General features: G+C 40.0%; 1 protein-coding gene across 1 annotated transcript in view; it reads right to left on the reverse strand.

Moving 5' to 3' along the window:
• BRINP1 (BMP/retinoic acid inducible neural specific 1) overlaps positions 1 to 12,190 on the reverse strand; it is a 170,471-nt gene that overhangs the window by 60,728 nt on the left and 97,553 nt on the right. The window contains exon 3 of the mRNA XM_046638052.1: positions 5,060 to 5,250. Coding sequence (XP_046494008.1) covers positions 5,060 to 5,250 — 191 coding nt within the window. The remainder of the gene's footprint in view (positions 1 to 5,059; positions 5,251 to 12,190) is intronic.

Below are 12,190 nucleotides of genomic sequence, written 5' to 3' on the forward strand. Positions count from 1 at the left end.
GCTGTCCAATATGGGAGCCACTAGCTGTGAAATGAGGCTAGTGCAAATTGAAATGCACTGTAGATATAAACTACACAGCAGATTTCCAAGATCTAGAAAATGTAAAAAAATAAAATTGTAAAATATCTCATTAATAGTTTGTTATATTGATTACATGTTAAAATGATAACATTTTGGATAGATTATGCTAAATAAAAATATTGTTAAATATATTCTCCCTTTTTACTTATTATTTTTAAAAATGTGACTGTAAAAATGTGAGAAAAATTAAAATGGCTTGCACTCATTGCTCATGTTACACTTCTATTGGACAATGCTGTCTAGGGAGACAGAGACATAAGGGGATCATTTCAATGTGCCAGATGAATGGCAAAGGTAGAGGGATCCAAAGAATGGAATGCAGCCCAGAAGAAGGGTGCCTGCTTCCCTGTTGATAATGAGGGACACGAGGCACTGGTGACCTGGTCTCTCCAGCTGCACCCCTTGCTACTCTCTAGGTTTGCTCTATCCTATACAAATGCACCCTGTTTTTTCTCATCGTTGGACTCTGCTTCTCTATTTTTTCTTCTGGCTAACTTCTACTCATCCCTCAGGTGCCACCTAAGACAAAACCCCTCTAGGAAGTCTTCCCTTAATTCCCCACTCTTTACTTAAACTAGTTTAAGAGCTCTGACCACATGCTCCCACAGTCTCTTTTATTTCTCCAATACGTCTTCTATCATATTTCATGCTGATTGCTTGTTTAACAGCCTGTCTCCTTCACCAGAGGAGAAACACTTTGAGGTCAGGGAGTATGTAAGAGTTTTTCATCATCCCGTTGTCACTGCCTAGCATAATATGGGCATGTATCATGTGTTTAACAAGTGGTCAGGATATTCATGGGTGAAGAAATAAATATGGAAGTGGTCCACCTCCACAGTGTTTATTGATTGACATATCTGCCTCAACTACTAGACAGAAATCTCCCAGTAAGAAGATTCATCATCACCAAAATTAATCTCTGGGTTCCACATGCCTAGGCTTGAGCTGAGTTCAGAATAAGACATGAACTTTCCTGTGAAGCCTTCCATCCTTTAGACTCCACAGAGACCTGAATAGATTTTGCTTAAAAATGACTTTATGTACAATTAGACTTTGAGTTCCAGGGGCAGTGGGTGGTGGCCTGGTGGATTAAGGACTCTATCTGATTCTTCTTTGTAATGTTCCCAATGCTTCTCCTAGGTCAGATGAAGAATGGATGTTCAGTTATCATTTGAAAGATAAATGGATGGATAGATAGATGGATGGGTGGACAGATGATTGAGTGGATAGATGACTACATAGATGGGTAGACAGGTAAATGATTAAATAAGCAAATATGCTAGATATTAGAACCAGGAGGCAGAGGAAATAAATATTACAAGTGTCAGCTCAGGCTCTCCAAGGGGCCTGTGAAAGACAGGTGAAATAAGTCCAGTTCCCTCTGGACTGAGAACTGGCAGAAGCAAACTTTAGATCAAGAAGGGTTAATGGCTTCTTGCTGCATTATTAAGATTTAATTTCTTATTTATTAAGAGAATGTTCTGTTTAGAGTTGCTTTCCCACTTGGGCATTCCTGAAAATTGCCACTTCACCCCATATAGGCCTTTTCTCAGTCTTTCTCCTCTGGGGGCTTTGCCTCACTCTTTGCAGCTCTTCTTTGAGAGGGAAACAAAGTGGGGCTCAGACACACAGCAGATTGGGGATGAAGTGGGAGCTGCTCATTTTACCTTTTGAGTCAATAGGGGCTACTGTTCCCAGATAGGAGATGGGAAGTCTGGACTTTAGGCCTCCAGGAACATCCCTCATCCTTTCCTCTGAGCACTTGTGGCTTTATTCTCAGCCTTCCTCTTAGCCAAGGGGAGATGTCCCAAAATACAGGGTGGGGAATAACAAATATACACACAAACATACAGGCAAGTACAAAAACATGAGCCCTCATGCATAAAGACATTAATGTAATATACACACTTCCACATACATGTGCAAGCTCACATATATGTGTACATTGCATCCACATGAAGGAGTCCAATGCACACACATGAGTATTGTGTATGTGTGTATGTATGTCTATGAATAGATGAACTTACATCCAATCGTAGGTAGGCATCTGTGCACATTTGTCTATGCAGGGAGGCAAGCACTCCGATGCACGCATGCAAGCTTAATCACACACATCACACAGATACCCAGGCTACAAGTTGTTTCTTTTGGTCCAAAATATGATCTTCAGAGGGACTAAGGGAAATTGATATCCCTGTATTCCTATGTGTCATTCCAGACCCCCAATTTTTCCTTTCACAATCCTCCATATGAAAATGACTCATATCATGTATTTTATGAGTTTAATAGATTTCACCAAAAATTTGAGGCTCCCATGGAAATGTCTTAGGTGTCAGCCCTCCCATGGGCTTTTCCTTCCTCATGCTCTTTCTCCCTCCCTTTTCCTTCCTCATGCTCTCCCTCGGGAGCCAAACAAATGCATTTACTTGTCCTATATGTGACAGTTTAAGGAGCACGTCTTGTTGTTTGAGTATGCCCTTAGGAATTGACCTGGCACCTCAAACAGCTCATCATAGCCTTTCTTCTAAATGAACATGGTGTTCTTCTTAGGAAAAATTATAGTGAATAAAATTTTCTGCACTTTTTTGCATTAAGAGGGGAAAACTTATATCCAGACAGGAAAGTGAATTTCTCAATAACTCACATTCACCAAGTGAGTGACAGAAACGAGTTTTAATCCTGAGTCCCCAAGTTCCTTAGCCCCACTAAATCATAACAAAAATAATAATAGAGAAGAAGAATAACCACCACAACAATACCAACAATTTCTTAGGTGCCAAACACAGTGCTGAGCACTTATAATGCATCATCTTATTTGATATCCACAATATGCACAAAGGAAGTACGATTATTATTTCTATTTAAAAAAGTAGAAACTGAGACTTAGAGCATTGAGTCACCTGCCAAGGTGACACAAAACTGATAAAGAGCAGGAGGCAGGATTGGAACCAGGCAATCGAACTCCAGAGCCTGCCCTTTCATTCACCGCCACTTACCACCTCTTTTTTCTCCCATTGCATGAGGAGGCTCTTAGAAATATTTTTCCATGAATAAATGAATGAAATGATGATGCAAAAAGGATCTCAGACAGTTTCTGGCACATTGTGTTTAATCAACAGTAAATCTTTGCCCCTTTCCTCTCCCCATTCCTCCACACTGAGGATCGAGGGAACTGTAGGGTCTGCTGTCCAACACTGGAGCTCAATCCAAAGCTTTGCATATTTTAAAATGTTGTGCTGTAAAAACAGGAAAGGAACAAGGCTCTGTGAATAATTCACCACCTTGCCTTGGAGAAATTAAAAATATATTTCACTGCAAAAGAAAGGTCTTTGTTATTTGGGATTTCCACGGACTCAGACGGAACACAGCTTCTAATGGAAGGCTGAATTGGTCACAATATTTTTTTTTTCAAGTGAAATGGGAGGTGGAAGAAGTTAAAAGAAAAACAAAAGGAAAAAGGTTAAAAGAAAATGCCACACTCAATGTAGATGTGATTTTATTTTCACTTCAAAATAGAAGTTATACTACATGATTTAACATTCAAAGTCCTACTTAACTTAATATCTGATGAGCAACAGGCAACAAATACATGCTAGTTGTTTGGTTGTTAGAGTGGGAGGATCAACGGGTGAGTGAGTTGGTTGAAGAGATGACTAATGTTGGGTCAAAAAATAATACAGGCTTTGTAGACAGAAAACTCTAAGTTTAAAAAATTTAGGGTGAGCTGTTTTTGTTTGTTTTTAGTTTAAACAAATTTTAAAAATTTAAACAAAAGCAGCTTTGTCACCTACCAACCATGCCTCTTCTGAGTCTCATCTTCCTTATCTATAAAATGGAGATAATTTGACTTAACTTGCAGCTTTTGAGGACTAAGGAAAATGTACCATGCCTGCTATGGGCAAATACTCAATAAGGAGTGGCTATTACTACTATAAGAATGAATGAATTTGCCCAACCAATCTCTCCATCCACATTCCCCACATCATCAAATTCCTAATCTGGGCTTCCTCAAAATGTATCCTGTGTGCACCGCCTAGAATGTTTTGCCATCTTCCTTCGACCTAGTCCACTCCTGTAGAGCTAAACTGCCATCTCCTCAATGAAGTTTGCAGTGATTGCCCCAGCCTGCAGTGTCACCCCTTCTCTGAAGAAGATCAACTGTAATAATTACACCTCTGCTCACCCACCCTGCCTCCATCAATACCCTATATAGCATAGACAATATCTGAATGCCACTTAGCAGCTCTCTGAGCAGGGGCCATGGTACTCCACCAACCAAGGGGCTTTCTCAAAATTCAGTGGACCCAGTCACTGTGGCAGAAAACCGATGTCCAAAGGACTGTAGCTCATAATATAAAATTTCGCATGCAGGCAAGACCCATAAGCATCTGAATTCACTAGTCTCTACTATTTCCCATTTTCTTTGCATTTCTTTCCTCCTCTTTACCCTCCCCTCTTATCCTTACTCCATTAAAGATTGATTTGACTTGATGGGAAGGCTGAAGGGTAGAGTAATTAGTCTGCTTTCCTGTTAACCTAGTCTAAGCCCATATAAGATGCAAATGATACTCTGCTTGTAAAATGATATCCTTAACTTATTAGTCCCTAAAGTAGACTTAAATAAATAAAGGCAATTCTCTAAACAACATCTGAAATTTAATTATTTCCCCAGATTAGAATATATTCCAAAGGAATAATCAAATTAAGCATTCTCAACAAATTGAACTATTCCAAGGGGGCGCCATGTTTCCACAAAACTTAGTGAACTCTCAACTTAGACTGTACCATAGAATGGAATCCACTGCTCTGATAAGACCACACCAACCAAGACATTTTGGCTTTTCTAGTAGTATATGCCTTTGAGTGATGTACAATAGCAGAGATGTTAAAACAGCGTTGATCCTAGGGCATCCCACCCTCCCCTCCAACCCACACGCAAAGTCATGACAAGGCTATAGCACAGTGGCTGCTGACCTACCTCCCAAGGTGGCAGAGATGAGGAGGTGGGTGCCGTACTTTTTGATGATGGTATCGATGAACTGTTGAGTGGTGGGTCTCCTGCCAAGCAGGCGGATGCTCCTTTGAAACTCCGGCATGAGGGGCAATGGATGACGGACCAGGTCTCTCCTCTCGATGGCTGTGTTCCTCACCTTCCAACGGGCAAACTCCCTGGGCAGGAGAGATGAGCAATACAAAACTTACCACCTCTAGCCCTAAGCCAAAGTCCACTCAACCATCCCATGTATTCATCTCTTCTTAGGTGAGAGAGTCAGCACTGTTATTTTTAATATTTGCCAAGTGATACTTAGATCTGGAGCTCACAATCCTCTTCAGCCAACAAATACTTATTGAGTACTCTTCTCATCACTGGGATACTGTGGTGAACCAGACAGACACAGTCATGTTCTCATGTTGCTTATGGAGCATCAGGGATACAAAAATCATTGTTGTCTAGTTGCTTATACGCTTCTTTTGCTCAATTATGAATGATACCACAAAGATGTAATCTTCTTAGATATATGGAATAGGTTACAGGGTAGGATTCATAAGAATGCTGGCTGGATGAATAAATAAACAAACGAATGGAAGGAAGGAAGAGAGAAAAGTAGGCTATGTAACAATGAACAAGACCTAAGGCACACAGCAATTTGAGACCAGTTCAAAGACAATTCCAAAATCAAATAATTAACCCAGAGCTGTTTAATTAAAAATTTTAACATACATTCATTGAGCAGCTACTATTTGGAAGAAATTAAGCTATGTTTTGAAGACCCTGTTAGGGGATTTCTATTCTTCCTTTCACTAATGACAGACTAGATCAAGACTAAAGAGCCGTGAACTTGAGAGTCCAACTCAGAATCTCACTCTGCTTCTTGCAAACTATGTGGTGGAATCTTGGGCAGAGTATATTACTTCTCTGGACCTATATTTCCTTATCTATAAAATCCAATTAATATTATCTATTTCCTATTGCTGGTACACAGATTACATGAAACAGAGTGTGAAAATACCTTCAGAAACTGCCAGGCACTAATCCAATGTGAAAGATACTTTTATAACTTTATTCCCTCACAAATTCCCAGACATATAAATCATGAAAGGTTCATGGATGATGAACATGGAGCGTGCAAACCGAATACAAGTAGAAATTTAAAAACCTTGTTCAGGCTGCTTTTGCTTTAATGACCTCTGTTCCTACCCAAGCTGAAGCTCCCCCTGGAAAAACCAGCTCTCCGATCTTCGTGAGTTACAAGCTCCAAGTCCCTTGAGAAAATAGACTAGCTAAGAGGACTATAGGGTCAGCCTACATAAATAATGGGAACCAGAGTTTAATGAAAAGATCCTTCTCTCCTGCCACAAGATGAGAGAGATGAATGAAGGAAGGGGCACAGAGCAAGAAGAAGCAGAACAGTGTAGGAATCACGCTGGAATATGCCCTGGTAATTCAAGGGTGGAGTCTGACCCCTGATGCAGAGGAAACCGGGTCTGAAAAAAGCTTTCAAATTGGAATAAATTTCCAGGCCTCGGAGCTTATGGTCTGTGTCTGCTTAAGGAATCTCTGTCCATAATTCATAACAGTTCAAATTCTAAATAAAGTCAGCTCAGTACCTTGCACATCATAGGTACTTAATAAACCTATCAGCTGCACTCAAGGAACCCTTGCAGGACACCTACTAAGCACAAAGTATGATGTCTACAGGAGAGGCGTGGACACATCACAGTTCCATGTCCTTAAGAAGATCACACTCTGGCAGAGAAGAGAAGATATTTCCAGTTCATTGTAGATCAGAGACTACAGGATGCAGAAGGAGGAGCACAGACTTCTCAGGTCTCTAGGGAAAGCTTCACATTGGAGGTCATATCTGAACTATGGTTTTGAAGTTCACACGGGGTTTAGATAAACAGAAATGTTCAAAAAAAAACCCACAGACAACTATCCACATGGAGGAAAAAGCAGAAGCAGAGTGAGTGGGAGAGGGATGTATAATACTTTTGAGAAGAGCTGAACAGGAGGGGAAGTGTATGACGAAGGAGTGGGAAAGAAGACAAGATGGAGCCGGTGGCATGACTGGATATTGGAAGAAGAAAGAGGATGGGAGAGGAGCTGAGGAGAATTTTATAGATGTGGTAGATAGCTTGTGACATGACTCACAAAGACTCCTGCCTACTTGTGTACACATCCCTGTGTAATCTCCTCCTCTTGACTATGGGCTGGACTGGACCCAGTGACTTGCTTCTAATGAATAGAATATCCAAAAGATGGAATGTTACTTTCACAATTAGATTACAAAATATTGCACCTTCTGTTTCTCTCTGTCTCTATCTCTCTTTGTTTCTGTCTCTATCTCTATCCCTCTCTCTTGCTGCCATGTTGTGAGGTGCTCTATGGAGATTGCCACATGGCAAGGGACCAAGGGAAGCCTCCAGCCAACAGCTTCTGAAGAATGAGACCTCACAAGGAACTGAATTCTAGCAGTCACCATGTGCATGAGCTGGAAAGGAGGTCTTTCCTAGTCAAGCCTTGAAATGACTAACTACAGACTGGTGAGAGCAACAACACACAACCAAGCCATACTCAGATTCCTGACCCACAGAAACTGGAAGATAATAAATATTGCTGGATTAAGCCACTAAGTTTGGGGTTATTTGTTACTCAGCACTAGATGGCCAATAGAAGGCAATGAGAATCATCAGATATTTCTGAGAAAAAGAGTCATTCCTCATCAGTTTATATCTGAAATCTATAAAATTATATACACATATAATTATTTATATGAATATATATTATATTATTATTATATTATATATAGATTATAAATATCCATAGAAATATATGCATATTTCATTAAAATGGATAAATATATAATTACACATATGTATGTGTATATATATATAACTTTTATTTATAACTTATGACCTTAAGTTATGATTTTTTATGTGAATATGTATACATTCCTCAAAACTAACATGCCTTTACACACAGAGAGGTTAAGTAACATGTCAAAAGTCACAGCTAGTTAGTGGCAGAGCTGAGAATAGAAAACTGGTATCCTGATTCTTAAATCACTCTTTTAATGAGAGAACTAGAATACAAAACCATAGTAGAACCAGCACCAATACAAAAAGATAATGCCATCTCCACCTCCAAATTACAAACTCATGACTTAATTTCTTTCTTTCCTTTTTTTTTTTTAACGTCCTCCACAGTCTTCTTGATATTCACGAGCTATACACCCAGGGCCTGCCATCTGTGTTGCTTCCTTGAAAAAACCATGGAGGAAACCAATACTGGGTTCCTGGTTCCTCCCTCACAGGATGGATGCAAGGCCTAAGTGAGGGGATGCATGTGGCCTGCTGAGTATAATGCCAGACGTTTGGGAAAAGCTCACTAACTGGGGAGTGTTATTGTGAAGCACTGATTCTGCCAGGCACTGACTGTTCAGCACCATGGACAGAATTCCTGATCCTAAGAAATTGTTGTGTCTTACTGGAAAAAGATGGATGTTTAGGAAAGCTACTAAACTACGGTGTGCTCTTTGCAATGGTAATTTTAGTCACAGAGGGATCAGACAGGAGGGTCCCTGACTCATTCTGGATGAGAGGCTGAGGCTGGAGTGGAGTATCAAAGAATTTTCCTGTATGAGTTGAATTTTGAAGAGAATATGGGATTTGGCCAGAAAAAGATAGGGGAAGGTGTTTCAGGAAGAACGAGACCCATGTGAAAAATGGAGGGGAATGAGGGAGAATAAGACAGTTGGAGAGAGAGGGATGTGTGTATGTCTGCAGCATTCATATGTGTATGTGTGCATGTGATATATAAATGATAACAGGTAAAGATAGAGAGGTTGTCAGGGGCCACATGATGTTATCAGATATCAGTCTATAAATTATGTTCTTATTTGCCAACAATCCAGCCAAAAAACATCATAAGAATGGGTTTATGTGACTCTCTGACCATCATGGAGATGTTGGAGCAAAGACTGTAATAGTCACAGGATTCTACAATTTTATACTCCTTACCAAAATACACTTAAGTAAAAGGACTTCACAGCATGTAGATCTATTTAGAAGTAGATTTAAACAACATTAGAGCTGAAACGGTTGATTTATGTATTCAAAATTTGAGCACCTACGATTTTTACAGCTCTGAGGATATAGCAGTAAACAAATTAGATAAAAGTCCTGCTATCAAGGAGCTTATATTTTGTTGAGAGTGGATATGTAGTAAAGAGACAAATGTGTAACATGTCAGAGGGAGATAAATGCTATGAAGACAAATAAAGCAGAAGAAGGAGCTTGGGACACTCAGGGGTGGGGTATGGGTGTGGTTTCATATAGATGGTCAGAAAGGTCCTTCCTGATTTGATGACATTAAAAGGGAAACTTGAAGAAAATGAGAAGGAGATCATGGGGCCACTTAGTAGAATAGTGATCTAGGAAGAAGGAACAACAAGTGCAAAGGTCTTGAGGTAGGAATTTGTTTGCCGGGTTTGGCGAATATCAAGCAGGCAGGCCTAGGTGAGTAGCTGAGTAGAGGAAATGAGATGAAAGAAATATGGATAGGAAAAACAATAACATCAAAATATGGGCTGAGGTGGACACAATCTAGAGAGTCTACATTAAATTTAGTAAAGACGTTTTACTTTTAAAATCTAAATAATATGGAAAGTCAAAAGGTTTTGAGCAATGATTCAATCTGATTTATGTTCTAAAAGAGGAATAGGCAAGCTTTTTTTTCTGTAAGGGGCCAGATAGTAAATATATTAGGCTTTGCAAGCCATAATGTATCTGTTGCAGCTACTCCACTCAGTCCTTGTAGAGTGGCCAGCCATAGACAATACATAAATGAGTGAGTGTGGCTGTGTCCCAATAAAATTCCATGTATAACAGCCGTTGGCAGGTCAGATTTGGCCAACAGGGAGTATGACCCTTGTTTTAAAAAGCATCACTATCAGGTCCAGCCTAGTGGCATAGTGGTTAAGTTGCACACTCCACTTTGGCAGCCCAGGGTTTGCGGGTTTGGATCCTGGGCATGGACTTACACACTGCTTGTCAAGCCACACTGTGGCTGCGTCCCACACACAAAATAGAGGAAGATTGGCACAGATGTTAGCTCAGGGACAACCTTCCTCACCAAAAAAAATTAAAATAAATAAATAAAAGCACCACTATGACTCCTTTCATAGAAGTCATCAAATCTAAGTCAATCAATTCATGGATGAGAAAACTGAATTTCAAAGACATCAAATTACTTGCCCTAGAGCACACAGTAAATGACTGGCAGGGCTGAAATCAGAGCTGGGAGCTCATAACTCCAAGTGCGGTGCCCTTTCCACTGCAACATGCCACCTTAAAAAAAAAAGAGAGAGAGTAAAGGAAAATAAAAGAAAGTGAGAAAAGCTTGCTTGTCATGTTATCTAACTGCTCTGCTGGTCCAGGAACAATTTCATGTGAGTTCTCAGTGAACTGAGCACAACATAAAATATATATCTTTCCTTCTGTGCTCACAAATTAAGCACACTCTCCTTGGAGGAGAAGGCACAACTCGTGATGGCAGAGGATCCGTGGAACATGCCTATGCCTAATTAAGCATCCCAGCGTGGAGGGCAAACCAATTAGACTGAGATTAAAAGAGGATCCTGGATGGAAGGCATAGAGTGGCTGCGGTGAAGCCTATCCAACTAGAGGAGCAGAAGCCAGGAGGGCAGGTGATAACAGAGGCAGAGGATGGATGAAGATTGGAGCCAGGGCTGCAAGATTTAAGATGAGGCTGGAGAGAAAATTGTAAGGCCAAGTCTCTCTTTTTACAGCTAAGCATTGCCTTTATAGGATCCTCCCTCATCCTCTTTACCAGCCTTCTACTCTCCTATACAAACACACACACACACACACACACACACACACACACACACAGATGCACACACACTCAATGACACATTAAGTATGAGGTTGCAGTGAAGAAAAGACTATGAGACGGGCAAGAGAAGTCTGTGACCTTGGGAAGGTGTTTGCTTTCCTGAGAAACAAGCTGATTGTATTAGATGGTCTTCAGCTCTATATCACTCAGGCTGGGCTTTGGAGGTAACAATCTTGGGTTAAAACCTGATTCTGATTCACCGATTAGCTGTCAGATCATGGAGAAGTTTGCTTACACTGTGTAAAATGTAAATATAATCCAGGAGAAGCATATCTACCTTAGAGGGATGGTTTTAGGGTTGTACTAAATGATGAAGCACAGTACAAGGACACAATAAGCCCCCAGTAAAATGTTAGCATTAAAGTTATTAATATTATCATTGTTGTTATGGTTATACAAGAGGCTCCAATGGGAAGCTGGGTGATAGTGGATGGATGGTGGAGTGGGAGACAAGAAACAACATGCTCTTTTCAAAGTTACCAGTAGGTAGAGCTTTTGGGATAGGCAGGATTTGAATCTTGTGAAGTATGTTAAAAGTAGTGAGTCTGAATTTAAGAAATGGGCCAACAGTTTATAAACTCTCTTCCTATTTCCTCACATATGTGATGAAAAGTAAAAACCATGCATCTCCCCAAGTGTGCTGAGAGAAATGAAATAATGGTTAGAAAACTTCTTTGTCTAAACAGAGTATGGACAACTGAAAGTGGCTGTTGGTATTTTTTAAATTAGTATTTGCATAGAGCACCTTTATAAAGATGTTTCTGTTGCATAAAATTTTCTTTTCTCTTTCCTAATGTGTAAAATGGGGTTTGACAATTTCTACTTCTCATGGTTGTGAGGAGAGCACCTCCCTCAGTGCTGGGTCCATGGAAGTGCTAGATAAATGTGTTTACTCTGTTGTTTTCTATATAATGGAGGCTACTAATGACCTCCGAAGAAGTGAAGGGTTGCTTTATTCTTTACAGAAGATATTTTGCAGCTTGTTTTGTAACTTGAATCTGATCTCATAGCAGAAATATTTAGAGGTGGTTTTCAAGAACACACATACCATAGACAAGAATACAAAAATACTGAAAAATAAAGGGAGGAAAATAAAATGAAGCTCGGGTTAAAATTAGCACACAAAATTAATTCTATAAAGTCCTGAATACTTGATAGAAGTGGACTGCAAATGTCTCTGAGCTTCCTTGC

The sequence above is a fragment of the Equus quagga genome, chromosome 1 (genome assembly GCF_021613505.1).
Source record: "Equus quagga isolate Etosha38 chromosome 1, UCLA_HA_Equagga_1.0, whole genome shotgun sequence".
In the NCBI taxonomy this organism is placed as follows: Eukaryota; Metazoa; Chordata; class Mammalia; order Perissodactyla; family Equidae; genus Equus; species Equus quagga.